Raw genomic sequence first — 19,950 nt, 5'->3', positions numbered from 1 at the left:
GTAGACATCTCTTTCAGTTAAAATTTGTATCTTAATTTGTTATGCTGTGAGGAACTAGCTTTTCCCTTTAAACTTAATCCCCTTGGTGTTGTGTCCTTTTAATTTTTAATTTTTTTTTTGGGCTAAAGCATAGGTGCCCTCTTATTGGAGGCAATCTTGTTCGAGATACTGTCGGGCATTAAATATGGGCACCTCTCCTAACAGGGATTCAAACCTTAGTTTGTCATGTTGTGAGGGACTAATCCCTTATGCTAGACTTAATTCCCTTTGTCAACGGGAATTGTTTCATTTGCTTTGGGCCAAGTCATGCTTTAGCTAATTGGCATGCCTTGTATTTTTAGTGTTTCTCGGACTTTTTTGGGGCCCACTTCTATTGGGCCTCTAAGTTATGTTCTTTTAACAATGTTTCTGAAAATTAATTTTGATAATTATTTTTGAGTTTATACGACATTAAATTAAATTAGTTGAAAATGAAGCATGACCATAATTCAACGACTTTGATGGCCTTTTCATTTGGAATCTTTCATTCTCTGTCCTGGGCGACTCACAAGTTTACCAGACTTATCCATGGCTGGTTTATTAGCATGGGCAGCGGACGTCGTCGGAGGCGGTGGCGTCGACAGCGACGGAGGCGATGCGTTAAATCGGATCCCACTACTGTTCTCGCCGGAACAGCAAAAGTACGTTAGGGAATTGGATCAGAAGGCAGCATCTCTCACCCGTTTGATCCAGGATCTACGTCAGAGACTTCCTCCTCCTGACATCTCCCAGAGCCTCCCTCACTTACACGCTCACACCCTTGCTTCCAATGCCGCTCTTGCCCGTCAATTAAATGCCCATTCGACGACTCGGGAACAAGTTCGTCTCATACTCATTTGCTTTTTGTAATGTGTTCGTTTATTCTGTGAATTAAAGATTTCTTTCCTTTGTGTCTTGTCTGATTCATTAGCAAACGAGTTAGATTATGTCTTGTTTATATATGTATGGTTAGAAATCTCGGGTTTGATTTGAACCAACACTAATTGAATCTTGATTTTATTGTGGTGTGGTAGGGTATTTTTGTGCGCCAACCATATTGTATAGTTAATCTTGTTTGTGTGGGCAATTGGACTGATGAGTTTCGTTCAGTGTCGTTTGGTTTGGTTCTCGTTGAACAAGTTATTTCAGATTTTATAAACTAGGGGTATCTCCTCGTCACAGATCCTAGACTAGCACTGATGGGGAATCGACAGATTTCTATGTTATGATTGTGACCATAACATTGCTATTAAGGTTTTCTTCTGCCATTGTCGGAGAATCAAGAGACTCTAGGTGTGATTGATAATTATTTGGCATGTGGACAACTTGGGTGGTAATTATGATAATAATACTTTGAATCTTGTTATCTTTCATGCATTTGACATCTGCGAATCAGCGTAGAGTAGTAACTGTTTTTATTTTCAGTTTGCATATTACAATTTCTTGAAAAGAAAAGGACAAAAACATGACATTTTATGGACGGACGCCACCATTCGTGATGTTGCAAAAATTTTGTGCCACTTGGAGAGAGAATTTATTGTTAATACTGTTTGCAAATTATTGGCAGAAAACTTCACAAAGTTTCTTGTAAGTGACTGGTAGATTCAACTTTCTCATTAGCATTTTGGCAATGTGGCAGGCCCAATTAAGAGAGGCAACACTGCAGGCAGAAAATGCTGATTTTGAAAGGGCAATATCAAACTGTGAGAATAAAATGCAAGAAAAAGTGCACGAGGCAGATTTACTACGGAGGAAGTTAGAGGTGAGAATTGCAGGTTTATTTATACAAGCTTCTTTGGCAAAGGCTCTATTATTGTCTTTATTGGTGGCGTCATTCTGTCCTAAGATTGTGATGGAAACCTGAAGCCTATTGTTAAGAAGTGATATGCTAGATATGCATTAATCTCAACCTCTCCAGAGAAGGCAGGATCAATTATGAGATATAGTTAGTAATTTTGTCATCATATATATTATGATTTGTATTTTATGCTTTTTTCTCCCTCAAATGAAATTGTGTAGGAACTTTGCTGAGAAGCATGGTCACTGGCCTTTATACCTGTTTGAAATGTCGTATCATGTCTTGCACAAATATCCATGTATGCTAGACATGGACATGGATGTTTTGCCAACATGTTCATGCTTCATACTCAGTGCAAAATATATTTGGTTTTGATATTTTCTTGTTTTTTTTTTCTTTCTCTTTTTCCTGTGCTTCAGGAAATGGATGAAACTGAGAAGAATCTGAAAGCTGAGCTGGATAATTTAAAACGTCAAAATTCTCTAGATACTGATCAATCTGTGAGATCGCATGGCTGGAAGGAAGAATCCAACATAAAGCCTGAAGCTGGCACAGATGCAGATGCATCAGATTCTGCTATGCTAAACAAGTTAGAAGAGAAGAACAAAGAATTGGTCTGTTATGGTTTTAATCATAAGTTGCTTTCTTAAGTCCATTTCCATTATATTATTATTTAATAGGGAGTTATTATTGTTAACAAATAGTTACATAATTCATTCAGAGTTCAATGGAAGAAATTGTACGAAAATTAGAGAAAAAATGGACCGAAATGCAGGAAAATGCTCTTAAGCACCCTTCCCCTGGTATATCTTCTTTCCCTCTCCACTAGTCATTCATCAATTTATTTAAGAGTCATATGAGTCTTTTTAAGGATATATGGACATCTAGTTGATCTAATCAATTCTATTTATATGCCATCCTCTCTTGGCTTTCATTTTGTTATGAAAAACTCAAAAAATAATAGTATTGGGTGCTTTCTTCTATGGTGGATCATTGTTGATATTCTTTGCATGCTTGGATATGGATGTTCTCAATATTGTACTTATGTACTACATTCGCAGTAGTTTCATTTGAGTGATACTTTGCATTAAATATATTGGCATCAATCAGTTTTCTTCCCGTTTTCTTTTTCCCCTTAATATCCAGCTCAAAGAGAGAAGGCATTGGATAAACAGCTTCACAGTCTAATGGAGCAACTAGCAGCAAAACAGGTCCTTTTTTCATGCTTCATTCTCCATAAACACTCCATTATTTGTGTATTGCAGAACTGTTATATCGAATCTTTGCATATGTGTTTAATAAACTGCCTTCCTTTCTTGCTTTTAGGCTCAAGCTGAGGGCCTACTTAGTGAAATTCATCTGAAAGAGATGGAGCTGGAAAGACTGAATGGGCAATGGCGAAGAATGGAAAGCAATATCACTGAGGCCAATGCAGCTAGAAATCGATTTGGTAGAAGCTCATCTGACAAGGGACATACTCTGTTAGATTATGATGGTGATGGTCATCATAAGCTTCCTTACTATTCTGATGGCAGAAATGAAAGCCAACAGAGGATAATGCTGATCAGGTCGGCATTTGTGCTCTACATTTTAGCTTTACACGTAATTGTATTTATCAAGATATCATTTTGATTGCCGGGGAGAAATTAATTATACATATACAAATTCTTAGAAAGTCAGCTAAATGTATCATTCTTTTCACTGTACATGGTCATACCTTGGGTTGTAATAGAGATGCTTCTTTAGCCTGTACGTACTATTTTGATCATGGAACACTGGCTCATAAGAAATGTAAGTACTTGAACACGAAGAAGATGCTAATCAAGTGATTAATATTGCTTATGACTTGCGAAAGCTTCACCAACATTATCTTCCTTATTTATTTAGTGACTGGAATTGCTGAATTGTTTTCTCCTTTCCCTGTGGAGACCTCAGTGTATGTGTGTTGTTCTCATCTGTCTGTACACGTTGAACACATGATGTCAGGGTGCCAATGTTGATGTTTTACATGCTATAAAATTGTGCTTTATTGGGAGGAGCGAATATTATGAGGGAAAGCTTCTATTTCCCTAATTTCCTCCCTATCCAACATCTTTTAGGGGTGACCTGACAAGAGCAAGATTGTCATTGTGGCACCTTGTTATGTCTCACTAGGCCATTGCTCTATTTGTGAGCATGGCATCAGAAATTCCTAGCCCCGCGATTTAGTGTTCGATCAATATCAACTGATGCCACTGTTGCCCTCCAGATGATTGTTCGATCAATATTCTGCTTGGAAGGGTGATAATAAAAGGGAAGGTAAGGGAAGGGAAGGTTTCAAGTAGGCAATTATCATTTAACCTTCCTGTCCCTTTCCATTTTCCTTGGATGTTTTCTCTTCCCTTCTCCTTCCAACTTCCTACAGCCAAATGAGTTCAATCCCTGCCATCACGGCAGGGGCATATAAGATAGGTATGTCAAAGATCAAAACATTACAACTGATCACATAAGATATACTATGATATATATATATTTCTTGGCATTATGTTCCAGAATCCAACATGAAGAACAGAGAATACTATTCCCCCCCCCCCCCAAAAAAAAACCAATTCAGCCTAAAACTGGTTGAGAACAAAACGGAATATATCTCACATTTTAGAACTTAATCTTGTTTAAAAATATCTACAACATTGAACTAGAGGAGGATTTCAGACTGTCCATTCTCATGATATAGAGCAAAAACTCATTCCACGTATCAACAGGGCCAGGCACACACCAGTGAACACAGTCATTAACAGTCACATTGTTATCCCTTGAACGTCCATACTTGCTAGGATGCCCATCAGGTCTCATTAACATCAACTCAGTTATGTCCATCAACCAAAACCTCAAACCCTTCTTTCTCCCTTCTCTCTCTGCTGCTCTAAACTCCACCACCTGACTCAAATACATTTCCTGAGCATACCACTCTAGCTTCACCTCCCCCTCCTTAAACGGCTTTGTCCTCGGACAACTCCCTCCTGTGTTCCACTGGCCGTTCTCGAAGTGAGGAGGAGAAAATGTCCTCAAAATAGTCACCCCCTCATAGCCTTCAAGGTTCAGAAGTGTCCTAAATGCTGTTCTGAATGCCATTTTGTAGCCATAATAGCTTGTTAGGTCTGTTATGTTGTTCATGTTGCAGCTGGTACATCCAACTATGTGACCTTTTTCATGGTAAAGTATTGGACGAAAGAACCAGTGGCCAGCTGAGAAGATGACATAGTTGTAAGTTTTGATCTCATTGGCCCAAGCTTTATCTGGCTCATCTAAATACAGGTTCATGAGGCTGTTGTAAGAATGAACTGTGTCTTTAGCATCTCTCGTGGTCACCAGATATGGGGCCCACAGAACTGTGAGAGTGAAATTGTATTTAGCATAGAAGTATCTTCTGAAATATCTTGTGTCTGATGTTTCCCTCAGGGAAATATCCTCAGGGTGCGCCACCTGAAAAGAATAAAATTATTTTTAGGGTTGATATTTCTACTTCTCTGGGTGAGATGATAACTTTACAAATGACAGGCTAAAAGAGTGCTGCGTTTTTTTTTTAATAATTTTTAAAATTTGAACTTTTGTAACAATGTTTTGATCATTCTGAAAAAATAATTTTAATTTTTAACTTTAAAATTTCATTAGTATTAGCTCTGTCAAATTTTGTTACTGAGGCCGAAAATTATGAACTATTATTGTGGGACTCTAAATTTGGTAGAAAATCAAAGCATCGCTTGTTTAATTTCTTTTGGGGACAGAAACATAACTTAAAATGTAAAATAAAATTGTATTGTTATCCAACCGTGTAATAATCTAAAGTAAGTCGTACATTTTGAAAGATGGGTCAGATTAAGATGATATTGGTAAATGAAAAACAAAATTATCAGAAGATTTGGTCAAACTAAGTATCTCACCCCTTTACCCCACTTTTACTTTAGCAAACAGGTTTCCAAAACAAGCAAGATTGAAATAATAAGTTAAAAAAACAAAAAGCCACGACTACAAGAAATAAACTGATGAGTTCATTTAGACACAAAGGGTGAATTAGGAGTGATGAGGGGAGGAGAAGGTAAGGAATTCTCACTCTCTCTCTCACACACACACAGAGATTTTACTTCCCCTCATTATCAAAATTAAAATCGAACATAAAATTTATCATAAATTATAATTTTCAAAAGTTATGAGTAGGAAAACTCATTTCCAGTTGGGAAATTTTCTTTTCCAAAATTTCTCCTTTGTGGGCCCACTTGCCCAAAATTTCTCCAATTGAAAACTTTAGAATTTAGAGAGAGGAAAGAGCATTCTCAGATTTTGGAAGCTCACTTTATCCCATATGAATCCCCCCCCCCTAAGCGCAATTATCTTTATATTAGAAGCATTATTAGGCATTAAATGTGGGCGTCTCTTTTGACGGGGATTCAAACATTAGTTCTTTATATTATGAAGAATTAGCCTCTTCTGCTAAACCCAAGTCCGGTTTATAAGTTACAATGGCTAGTATCCATTTCATGCAAGTACATCTTCTATCACATTTATGCATAAAGTAGATCTCAACCATTAAATTAGACGCACTAAGAGTCAATCATAGGCGTCTGTTTCCAATTAAACGAAGAATCCATATGGCTGGCTCTGTTACTGAATCCAAATCCTCATAATGTGTAATCATTAATTAAGTTGAAAATTTTGACTTACTCTGCTTATGAGGCACAACAAAGACTCCATCTGGTTCCTTCCCACTGAGTCTCCAACAAAAGCCATGGATTTTCCTCTGACAAGCTTCAAGAACAGAGCTGCATTAAACAATGGAAGCTCACATTCATCAGGTCTCCATCTCCATTTCAGATACTCTCTGTCAGGTCTCCCAGACTTGATGCAGTTTTGCTGATCTATTATTGAATTACACGTTCGATCATCGTAATAAGGCCCTCTTGGATTTGGAACCCATTTCCCAGAAAACACATCGCATCTCTTCATCATCATCTCATCACTGCTGCTTTTCTGCAAATCACTACTGGTTTTTCTCATCTCAGAGGAAGAGGAGGAGGAAGAAGAAGAAGACTGGTGTGAGTAGTTCTTAATGAAAGGAAGAGGGATCAGAACTAGAAACAGAAAGAATGGAATCAGAAGAGCTCTTTTGATATGAACATGGTGAAGAATTTCGTTGAGACGAAGCTTCATGGCTGAGAAGATGATGTTGCAAAGTTTATCAAGAACCTCTGGTGAACTAGTGGTGTGTATATAACATGTGTGTGTGTATATACACACACATCGTTTCCATGTGTAGTTGGGACAAGGAGTTTTCAATCATAACTACGAGACAAAGATGGCTTAGTTGTTGCGGGAATATAGATTAAAAAAAGAGGGGAAAAAAAGCTGCTAGTGTAAAAACAAAGGGAGGAAGCATTTAGATGTATTTTGTCTTAAGATATTAAAGTAGAGCCGTAGAGGTTCGTTTTTGGAAAAGGAAAAAGACGAAGAAAACAATTGAGTTTGGAGTACCAATATATACCTTATAAATTAAAAATTTATTAAAAATATCGTTTAAATATTCTTCAATAGTATCTTCAAAGCAATTTAATAATAATTAAAGGCTATATATAAAAAATTGTTTATTTTCTAAACTTTGTGCAACGCACATGAAAATTTTGGTGTCCAAATCCCTGAGCCATATCTAACGTTTCCCGCAAGATATTTGAAATTATTTTGATATAATTGTGTAAGAAAGAAAAATATAAAATATGTCATAGAAGAATAAGACTGGTTACTAAATGGGTTAAGTTGACCCAGGAAAAAGTAAGAAAATGGTTTAAAAGGACATTGCCATTGAATATAATTGCAAAAATTAATTTGTATGGATTTTTTAATCAAGTTTTTTTATTTTTCTCTTTTTATCATGTACTTATAATTTTACTTAATTTTAATTAAGTCCTCATTTTTTTCATTAGGTTTCGATAGTTTCATCTAATCTGTAATAAGCTTTTTGTAGTTTTTTCCCGCACATGAAATTACAAGGACCTTATTAAAATTTGGTAAAAATCTAAGAACATGATAAAAAAGAAAAAAAATTAAACCTGATTGAAAATTATGTGAAACAATAAGAACCATCATACTTTTCCGGTCCTTAATATAAGACCCATTTAACTAATTTGATTAGATTAAGGAAGTTAGGTAAGTTAGTTAATTATAAAAAAATGTGACATGTTTTTCCTAAAATACCATAATCATCTTTCTTAATACCCTCTCTCCCTCTTTTACTTGATTATGGTTGAGAGAGTATCCATAGGGGTAATTTAGAGAAAATTGATAAATATGAGAAAGGGGTCTTATATTTAGGACCAAAACCAACTCAAGAATTAGGTCCTATATTAAGGACCGGAGGAGTATTAATTTTTCATAGAAAATATAAAATTTACAATAAATTACCTATACAATCAATAGCTGGCTAAAATATACATTTGATTTTTTAATTTTATACAATATTTTAATTTAGTCTCTTAACTCTTAAAAGTATATTTTTGTTTCTTTAACTCTAAAATTGTTACCCTAAATCATGTGTTTTTTTATAACAATTATGATTATTTTGAAAATTAAATTAACATATTAGTATTTGAGAATATTTTATATATAAAATATTTTATTAATATCTAAAATCTCAACGTCATTATTTTTTGTTAACAATTTTAAAGTTAAAAGACTAAAAGTATACTTTTTAAAATTAATAAATTAAATTGAAAGATTGTATAAAGTTAATAAACTAGACGTATACTTTAACCATCAATAGATCAAACAATGTAACTTTCTTATTTGTAAGTCTAAAAATTAAAATAAACAAAACCATCCCTTCTTTTTCTCTTAATATCCTCTTTACTCTCTATCCAAAGGAAGCATATATTGTGAAGTAAATTCTGAGAATTTAAGAATCTTCCATCAGAATCCGTTTATTGCGGTGAATAAGAAGGAAAAACTAGGAAAGAGCACTATCATGAGTTGATGATTATAAAAATATGTCCCAGAAATAAAAACAAAGTATGTCCCAGAGGCAGAAGTAGGAGTAAAACACAACGAACCATCATCATAAAAGATATGAACTCACGTGTGTATAGTTAAAAATATCCTAAAACTTCTCCAATTTTTGGGGCCCCCCCTTTGATAATTGAGGATTATAGCTTTGAAGACACTAGGTCCCTGCAAAAAAATAAGTTGGCCAGATATGGTTTATAGACGACAAAAGTAAAACTACATGTGGTCCTGTCCTGTGGTCCCCTGCCCATTGTATACGTGAAGGCTTGATAAATACTATAAATAATTAACTATTTTGATAAATAACAAGAAAGAATGAAATAAAAATAATCTTTATAGATCTAAAATGATTTTCTTCTTATTTTAATTAAACCAATTCAAAACATAGTTAGACTAATATGTTTTTGATTGATTAGAGCGGCTTCTTAATTTCTATCTGGTTTTACAAAAACAATGGACTCTCGCTCTCTCTGTGTATATATTACTTCCTATTAGTTTCATAAGGTCCAAATAATCAAAATGTGTGATGTAAGAAATTTGTTTACATTAGTTGAAATAATTATATAACTTGTAACGAATATGCTTTTTTCTTTTTTCAAATATGCATTTATGTATAAGAGGAAAGTGAGAGGAAGAAATAATGAGAAAACAAATGAAAGAAAACGTATGTAAAAAATAATATAATTAATTACAGATAAAATTGATAAAAAAATATTTAATGTTTATATACCTTTAAATTGAATCTTATAAAAAAGACTGGATTAATTAAAAAATCTTAATCTTATAAAAATAATTAGAGGTAGTACTACCTCCGGTCCTTAATATAAAAGCTAGTTAACTAATTTGAGTATATTAAAAAAAACTAGCTAAGTTAGTTATATATAATAAATGGATGTTATCTTTCATAAAATATTCCTCTTAATCAAATGTATTGATTAGAACTATCATTATTACAAGGATTAACTTGAAAAAAAAAAGAACAAATATGAAAGACAAATGGATTGAGGTTTTATATTTAGGACTAAAATAAAATTCAAATAAGGTTTTATATCAAAGATCAGAGTTACTGTATTACATTGGTCAAGTGATTATAGGATTGACTCGTTGTTTACAGTCATTGGCTGTTTGAAAAAGATGTAAAGAGCGAATCCAAAGTTCAACAATTGATGCGTCCATTCTTGTTTCTTCTTCGCTCATTCTCAGCGTGGAAAAGTAAAAGTGAAAGGAAAAAAGAGTGTTGTGGGAAGAAATTAAAGCAGAGGTAACCAATCATTCTTTTTTGAACTCGTCAAGTGTAAATTCTTGAACACTTTTTTGTCTTTTTTCCTTGGAAAATTTGCATCTGAAGACTTCATATAGTTTGCTACATTAAGCTAAATCAAGGAAAAGAAAACATTTAATGCTTTAGATATCATCAAACGAGGCTTATATTTTTAACTAGACAAAACATCTTATATTTTAGATTGAAGGAAGTATATCATTTTGTCTAATTGGCAATTTTTCTTTTTATATGCAAATCCTGAAAATCTCTGTGCTTTTGAAGATATGATTGGGTGTGTTTGTCCCTTCTCAGGTCCCATTTGAACTCAATTGTGCTGTTCACATCTTATATAATAGTGTAATTCCTTATACTTTAATATATTCTATATTTTTTTTTACCAAGATAATATATATTCTACATTGAATCATAAGTATAAAGTGTAAATTATATGGAAAGTTACATACGTCAAGAAAGATAAATAGTACCGTTGCTTTGAACAGTATTAAACTATTCATAAATGTTATGATTGGAAAACTACAAACCATCTAACATGCAGATTTATCAGGTGGCTTGGTGCCGTTGTCATTATTTTATTATTGCAATAAAATATACAAAGTGAATGAGCTTTATTAAAGCTTTAATTAGATTCGTTTGAAAGCACAAATCTGTTGAAGTTTCTTTTCACAGTTTATAGATTATACAAAATAAATTATATAGGTTTTCTTTTTTAAAAGAGAAGAAGAAGAAATTAAACTTTAATTATTGCAATTATTAATTAATATAGAATTACTTGCAAATCTAAGATGCTTACTTTTTTATCAATAAAATTCCATTAGCACACAGCTGGTTTATACCAATCCAGTCATATGATTCTTATTCAATGGACTTCGATGATGGACCGCCAAGAAGGATCAAAGTTTGATCATTAGTTATATCATAGAATCATAATATCATATTACATACTTGTGATGTTATCGTATTATTATTAAAATACATTACCACTACTCCTTTAATATAAACTCAGTTAACTAATTTGAAAAGATTAAGAAAATTATTAAATTAGTTAATAAGATTTCTTTAAAATACTTATGTGGATTATTAGATTATGTATCGATTTATAAGTAAGGCAAATTAGTTTAGAGAAAAATAATAAATATAAATAATTTAAAATAATCTAATAATTTTTTTAATTTTTCCAAATTAATTAACTGGATCTTATATTAAAATTCAGATATAGTAACAACAAAGCTACAATATTATTTGTAATCTTTTTATATAATTGTCAAGTATTTGATGGAAGACAAAATTGATGCGAAGCTTGTACTTATTTAACCACTATTATTTGCTTCTATTATTAGTTATATCTACTTTAGTATGAGGTCACGAACAGCCTCCCTGTCCATTGTCATCAAAGCAGTTTTTTTAGGGGCAGTGAGTAGATTTTTATTAATATATTGCATGAAAATAAAATAAGTGAGTATCGTTATATTAGTAGTATTTTTTATTATTAACATAAAAATTATTTTTATTATTAATGTAACTATTGATTTGTTTTTATTTTGAATAGTTCAAATTATTTCCAAATTTTGCATGATTAAAAAATTTATGTATTTGTATAAGTGGATGATTAAAAAATTTATATGTAATCACTATTGTATTAAATAAAAGGACCTCTTAACCAATTCGTAGAATCTGAAAAAAAATAAGTAAGTTGTTTTTTTTTTTGGAATTAATATGTAGAAGATTTGTGACACTTTTTTCGTTTAATTCTTAGATTACCAAAAAAGAAGTGGTGAGGTCTATTTTGTAAAGCATTTTGAAATGATTTAAATAAAAATACACTTCATCATTTGATAATATATCATAAATGTTACATTATGATTTGAGATGAATCATCAAACGTTAAGGATCAAGTAAATAGCTATAGGTCGGATGTTAAAGACTAAAGGGAAAATTTCTAATTTCTTTTGTTCAAGTAAATGATTTAACAGTAATGCCTAATATTTTTCTGTTTTATATATGAAGTCCATGTAAAAATTTTAATTTTATCTTAAATATAGATTTTTATTTCCTCTTACTTTTCATATTAAAATTTTCTATGTTATTTTTATTAATGAGAACATTTTATTTTTATAGATTAAATTTGAATCCTTAAATGGTAGGAAGGGGTATTTCTGGAAAAAAAGTGTCATTTTTATACGCATTAATTTCGCACAACTAATTAAGCTACTATTAATTATTCCCTCTTATAGTCCTTATTATAGACTTTTATTTATTTATTTATAAAGCATTTCCAGCATATTTTGCACATACCAAGAAAAACTTTAAATTGCATTCACTTTCCATTAAAATATAATAACTTTCTAACTTTATTTTTATTTAATATATACACATTTAAAAAACTATTTACACTATAAGTCTATAATAAATAAAGAACAAAATAGTATATTTATATTAAAATTTTAATGAAATGACTTATAAATAAGATAGAATTTTTTTTTCTACCTTATAAATAGAATCAGAGTAATATTTATCCTAAATACAAGTCATCAACTAATTTTATAAGAAAAAATTGTGAAGTACTGCATGCACTTTTTTATAAGAAATATTTGTTGATTTCCCATTTTACCTTGTTAATTACGTATATTACTCATATCATTATTTTTAATTTCCAAATATTGTCTCTCCACCATATATTTATTGTTTTCAATTAATTTTAACTAATATTTTGAACAACATAATTTAGTTCATTATCTCTTTTGAAAGAATAACGGAGGGAGTAGAGAGGCAGAGTAATCAATGGGGCAATTATTAGGGTGAAGATTGGCAAAAAAAAAAAAAAAAAACATTATTAGGGTGAAGACAACGTTGAGTGTGACATGTATCGACCTTAGTAATTCCGACTCCACTTGGCTTAGGCTTACCAGTTAAGTTTACCATCATTCATCGCCTCTCGTTTCAAACTGGGAAGAAATAAATAAATAATTTTTTACAGGTCGAAAATGTTTATTTAATACATGAGCAGAATATCATTTTGTTTGAGAAAGATAAAAATGGCAGAATAATAATAACAAATGAAAAGAAAAAATCCCTTCCATGTTTTTGGGTGCCTTGTCTTCATGGTTTCATTATCTAGAAGCAGATATATATAGATATATATATATATATGATGACACATTAATTAAGAAAAATATGTAATACAAACATATGTGGAATTTATATGTTCTGTATAAAGTTTAAAAAATGAATTGCTATATTGGCAGCTTCTGAATAATAAAATTAACATATATTATATACTAAAAAAACAAAGAATGAGGTAACGATTTCTTGTAGCGGGTTTTCAAACTGACCATTGTAGCACATTGCCATCTTACTAATTAGGGTTCAAATCGCTTCTAACCTGGGGTAGTAGCGTCAAATGGCGCGAGCAATAATAATGATATATTATCTTTTATTCTTAATATAAGAGCTAAATAATTAATTTATGAATATTAAATAAATTAGTTAAATTAATTATTTGTAATAAATAAGTGTTGTCTTTTTAAAATATCCTTATTAATCATGTGTAGTAAAATGAAAATTCTTTAATATATACAATCACAATGGGGCTTATTTGGAGAAAAATTGAATTCACAATTATCTTTTATATTTAAGAATAGAGGTAGTATTGATTATGGTCATTGTCTTGTGTGTATGTAAATTCCAAAAAAGAAAGCCAAGCTTTTCATAATTTCAACATAATATTTGACTTTAGTACAGAAAAATGAATTCAAATAACAGTTTGAGCTTTGACTGATTTATTTGGTGGAAGGCATGCATCCGCATACAGAAATCAAAAGACGAGGTTTGAATTTTCCACATGTTTGATTATATATATATTTATAGATAAATATATGGATAATCCATATTTTCAGGCACTTAAATTGTTATTCAATTGCTACTAACTTCCAATATTAATATTTGGGCTCACTTAGCTTTTCACGATGCAACATTCTACCTTTCTGAAATTTAATGATTATCTTAAATTGTGTTGAATGCGTGAATTAATGTAAAGTTAGACGCATTATTGGTTGGCGTTAGTAGCATGCCTTTATACATATGTCCCTCTGTGACCTGTCCTAGAAGAGTGTTTTAGCTTCTTCTTCTTCTTCCTTTTTTTTTTTTTTTTTAACATTTTATCTATTTCAATTTATAAGGTGCTTTTGCATTGATTTTATGTTTTATAATACGCGATATTTCGAGGGGGGAAAACGATTAATCAATGACCTTATTTCAAAAATACCCTTTGCGAATTAAGTTTGAGTTGATCAAGGATTAGTGATAAATTAAGGGTATTTTTGGAATTTTATAATTCTATAAGGAAAAATTAAGGACCAGAGTGGTATCTTTCTTTTGTTTTTTTAACCAAACGCATGTTTCATTTGATACTATAAAAAGAACAGATTAATTAATTCGGTAATTGCTAAAGAAAAAAGAGAGAGAAGCAGAAACAGCTGAGGTCCCAGAAAATTTCAAATGCAGCGTCAATTACCCTCATATCAGAAAATCAAACCAACGCCTAAAAGAAATAACATAAAAAAAAAAAAAGGCAATGCTAATATATATTTTTTCCTCTAAAGTATAAGACAATCCTATTCAAAGCACTGTCTTGTACTAAATGTAAACACTTCTTCCAATGAAAATTTGAACATTAGTACGTTAAGACTAGTCCTTTTTGTTAGATCCAATCCCACTGGTTGCTAATATTGCTAACAACAATGCAACAAATATAGACACACACAGCTGGCTTGGTTCTTAATGATGTTGCCCCACCAGACACTTTTAAAAAGAGGAAAGTTCTTTCTGGGTCTTGAGGTCTACACTGATATATATACATACACACAGAGATATATACATATATATAATACTCTTCCTGTCTTTAATATAAGACCCATTTAAGTAATTTGATTAAATTAAAAAAGTTAGGTAAGTTAGTTAATTATAAGACATATGACATGTTTTTTCTAAAATACCATAATCATCTTTCTTAATACCCCTTTTCATCTTCTACTTGATTATGGTTGAGGGAATATCTATAAGAGTAGTTTAGAGAAAACTGATAAATATGATAAATGGGTCTTATATTTAGGACCAAAACTAACTCAACAATTAAGTCCTATATTAAGAACCGGAAGAGTATTTATGTGTGTATGGATTTGACAATATATTTTTTTTCCCCGACATGAAATGCCCTTAGCCACGAAAGTTGGGGTACGTAAAGTCTTTATGTTAAGAATAAAGATCTAAAGAAACAAACGGGAATAAACCCAAACACACAACGACACAGAAAGTAACTAAATGGAACAAAAAGACAAAGGGATAAATTAAAGAAGGAATTGACATCAAAAGAAAGAAAAATAATTATCAAAACATTTTAATAACAAGAGAGAAGTTATATTTTCTATACTAAAATTTGTTATTACATATTATATTTTTATCACCGAACTTTTTAACATAGAACTTTATAACAATTCTTCCAAAATCAAAGGAGTAAAAACTAAAGCAAACAGTCAGAGTATCATTACATTCAAAAAGTCCCGTACCCAATTACCTCACTAGAATTAAAGAAAGATGGTTAAGTCATTAATTTCATCTAAAAATATTCTTTGTCATATTTATTTATATTTTAACTTATGAATTACAAGAAAAATATTTTTAAAAAATTTAATTAACACGTTCCTTGAAAACTGAAGATCCATTTGCTGATAATATAATTAAACGCTTGAATGAATGTATGGATTCCTTGGAGGGGGAAAGATAGATATTTTTTGTACTATTTTCATGCGAGCATTTTTTTTAAAACTTTTTATAAGGAGTTTATTAAAAATTCATATCAAAATTCATACATTCCGAATTTGAAGATTTTATCATAAAATAATTAACTGGTGAGTAAAAAGTATTAGCAATAAAGATAGGGTAAATAAATCATATAGTTTTTGTTCTTGGGTGTTAGAGGAACATTATATATATTGTAACGAAGATCACGGAGTACCTGTAAATTTTCTTAAAACATACTCCTCTGCTTATAAAATCTAATTAACTAATTTAAATAGATTAATGATGTTAGTTAAATTATTTATATGATATGTTTTTTCTAAAATACCCTAAATATCTTTCTCAATTTCCTCCCTCCCTTCCCTATTTGATTATTGTTGAGGGAATATTAATAGGGTTAATTTAAAAAAAATTGATAAACATGTGAAATATATCTTATATATAGGATCAACGTTAACTCCGTAATTAAGTTATATATTAAGGACCGGAGGAGTATTTTCACCTTAAATTTAATTATACTTATTTAATAATTTAATTTCGTGCCCTCATTATTTAATGTATTTTAATCAAGTCCCATGAATGTGAAAATCCAACCAAATGAGAATTCAAAAACGAAAAAAAAAAGCTGTTGAGATTATGTAGTTCTAGACTTCTGGTGGTAAACGTTTCTCTCTGGCGTTATGTTGCATTAGAAAATATAATTTTACTTTATATGATTATTATATAGTGACAAGATTAAAACAAATTATAAATGAACATTGGTCGATGACATTAACACAGAAAAGTAAAATATAAAATATTATTATAATAAATTAAGGGAAAAAAAAAAGATGATGGCATCCCATGCAAGTAAGAAGCAATTATTCCTTGTCTTATTCAACAGATTCAAACTTTAATAATAGTGATCTAGAAAAGATATAAATAATGACTCAAAAATTCTTAGGGCATGAATACTTTCACAGCTTGATTGTTCTGTTATTGCTAATTCAAATTCAAAAGTTCTTTTATACTCCTCCGATACTTAATCTAGGACTTAATTGTTGAGCTAATTTTGGTCCTAAATATAAAACTTATTTCTCAGATTTATCAGTTTTTTTTAAATTAGCCCTATGGATATTCCCTCAACTATAATCAAGCAGAAGAGGGAAGAAGGGTATTAACAAAGATAATTATGGTGTTTTAGAAAAAATATGTCATATTTTTTATAATTAACTAACTTACCTAACTTCCTTAATTTAATCAAATTAGTTAAATAAGTTTTATATTAAGGACCGGAGGAGTATATCGTTCCTATGCATTTTTAATATAGGATACTCTTAATCACTTCACCAAATTTAATGAGAAGTGCTTAAGTTATTAAATTTTTTGAAAATGATTTTTTCCCAATTTACCCTCATTTAAAACCATGAATAACATCCAAAAAAACAAAACAAAAGGTTAAATTAAATTTTAAATAAGCTAAAGTATACATTTGGTCTTTTAACTTTGTATAAGATTTTAATTTGGTCCCTTAACTTTAAAAAGTATACTTTTAGTCCTTTAACTTTAAAAATTTAAAAAAAAAATGATGAGATTAAGATCTTAAATGTTGATAAAATATTCTCAAACACTAATATATTATGTTTAATTTTCAAAACATCCATAATTGTTACAAAAAAAATCATTGAAGCCTAATGATTTTAGAGTTAAAGGACCAAATGTATCCTTTTTAAAATTAAAAGACAAAATTGAAACCTTCTACAAAGTTAAAGGGCCAAATGTATACTTTAACTTTTTAAATATTTGCAATCTTAAAAAATCCTGCTTGCTAAGAACCACTACTTGAGGACTGAAGTGGCAGCTAATATTATATGCTCTCTCTCTCTCTCTATATATATATATATATAAATATATATATAATTTCTTTTTGGAAACGGATAAGGTAAGCCTCAGTTTAAGAATTAATTATTTATATTAAGGCCTAAAAAATATTAATATCAATATAGCAGTTGGGATAGATATTATCATTCTGCACGAACAATAGTCTCGAAGGTCATGATTGATACTTGATAGATAGGTAGAGTACAACAACATGAGTCTATTATTAAAAATATAATTATCTTTGGTAAAAAAAATAATTATAATTTTTTTTTATAAAAATTGAAAATTTTTAAAATAAAGAAGCACCTGGAAAAAGCAAGATAAAAGGTTGGCTTTGAAGTGATTGATCACGTCAAAAAGAACAATAAATATGATAAGTGTGGGGGATACCAATAACTTATAATATACATCCAACATTCTTATGTTTTTGCTTCAACATATTAGTCGCTACAGAAGAACATCTAACAATTGAGAAAATTATAATATCTTATGAACCGTTCAAAATTATAAGGCTTATTTTCTGAAATATCAAGTTAAAAATTATAAGGCATTTTTTGTCTTTCGAGGTGTAATTAATTAATAAGGATTTTTCAAAAAAAGCCCTTAATTGGATATGTAAGTATATAATAATTGGCCTTAACATTCTAAAATATTTACCTCCTTAATATAATACTCAATTGACTAATTTGAAAAATTAAAAAAGTTACTAAATTACTTTAAAGTATCATTTTTATCCAAACTAATTTAACTTACTTATAAATTGATATATAATTTAATAATATACATAAGTATTTTAGAGAGATCATGTAACATATGTTATAATTAAGTTATTTAGTATTTTACTAAATTGGCCAGCTGAATTACATTTAATGTCCTGATTTGAGTAGCCTTCCCTTGCCCATAATATAGGTTTAGTCTAGTCAACGATAAACTACCACAGTGGTAACATCACTCGCAATGTGTTGTGATAACTCTTTCTAATGAGAGCTTAATAGATAGAATTTGCAAGATAAATCAAAAACAGAGGCTATACACACACACACACATAACAAGTCTCAGAATTATAATACCAAGAGATGAAGAAAACTAAAAGCATTAATAGATAAAATGAAAATTACAATAGCCGGGGGCAAAGAGAAGAACAACAAAGAGTTGTCTTCATAATATTAATCTTCAATGCCTCCAAACCCTTCCTTTTTCTTTGGCTAATCATATGTATTCTTCTATTGAAGGTAAATCCTATTCGAAACACTATTAGACACTATATGTGGATATTCCTCCTAAATAGAATTCGAATCCTGATTTATCATATTACGAGAGACTAGCGTATTATGCTAAGCTCAATTCCGTTAGTCTAAAACTCTTCTTGCCGTGTCTATGTACACCATTTCTTTCATCTAAACCCAAATTCATAAGCCCAATAACTTCATGCCCAATAGTCACCTCTTCTAGCCCATTCTTTGCGATCCCAAGATCCCAAATCATATTGTTCTTAGCCCATTACACAACGCGCTTGGATAAAATCCTGAATTTGACAACAGTAGGCAAATATTAATCAGTAGTTTAGTTTAAGAAAAATATAAGTTTAGTTTAACAACAGTAAGCAAATATAAATCAGTAGTTAGATAGAAATCATATCATTAAAATATATATAACAATTTTGTAGTACCTTTCAAATTTATATACGTTAATTATAATGAATTAATCACTTATAATGTTTTATTGCGCAGCAACAAAATAGAAACAATATTAAATGTTCTAGATATTATTAAATGGGACTCTTATTTTGGACCAAAAAATGACTTTATATAGTAGAATAGAGGAGTAAAATTTTTGGTCCATTGCTGATCTAATAAATCAAATTTTCTATTGTAAAGAATACTTAGTGATAATCATGCTGAGTGAAAGAAACTTGACTTTCTTCATTAAATGAGGTTAAATAAGGTTAGTTGTTTGAACTTTAACATTGATGAAAAAAATCACCTTAAAAGAGTTACCCCAGTTGGATCCCATTAATAATGCTTGAATATAAAATAACTGTATAAACAAACTGAAAATAAGCAAACTATAAATTGCAATATTGAATTATTGACACTATTTTTGAAATCGTGTGACACACACATATATAAAAATATCTATAAGACTGGACCATCAAAGTGATGCCAACTAATTA

The 19,950-nt window shown here is 30.4% G+C and overlaps 2 protein-coding genes across 2 annotated transcripts; one reads left to right on the top strand and one right to left on the bottom strand.

Moving 5' to 3' along the window:
* The first annotated feature begins 522 nt into the window (after positions 1-522).
* Positions 523-3,670, top strand: LOC114726918 (protein Spindly-like). Its single transcript, XM_028913635.1, has 6 exons — positions 523-858; positions 1,658-1,780; positions 2,236-2,430; positions 2,538-2,619; positions 2,963-3,027; positions 3,143-3,670. Exons 1-6 carry the CDS (start codon positions 568-570, stop codon positions 3,446-3,448), a joined length of 1,062 nt encoding a protein of 353 aa, XP_028769468.1. The 5' UTR covers positions 523-567; the 3' UTR covers positions 3,449-3,670.
* Positions 3,671-4,294: 624 nt separating this feature from the next.
* Positions 4,295-7,043, bottom strand: LOC114726919 (protein trichome birefringence-like 20). The gene is made up of 2 exons (XM_028913636.1): positions 6,515-7,043; positions 4,295-5,278 (listed from the first exon to the last, which is right to left on the bottom strand). Exons 1-2 carry the CDS (start codon positions 6,998-7,000, stop codon positions 4,478-4,480), a joined length of 1,287 nt encoding a protein of 428 aa, XP_028769469.1. The 5' UTR covers positions 7,001-7,043; the 3' UTR covers positions 4,295-4,477.
* Positions 7,044-19,950: the final 12,907 nt, after the last annotated feature.

Source organism: Neltuma alba, unplaced genomic scaffold (assembly GCF_004799145.2).
Source record: "Neltuma alba isolate B1F8T4 unplaced genomic scaffold, ASM479914v2 tig00012410_pilon, whole genome shotgun sequence".
Lineage (NCBI taxonomy): Eukaryota > Viridiplantae > Streptophyta > Magnoliopsida > Fabales > Fabaceae > Neltuma > Neltuma alba.
This window is presented reverse-complemented; position numbering and strand designations above follow the sequence as displayed.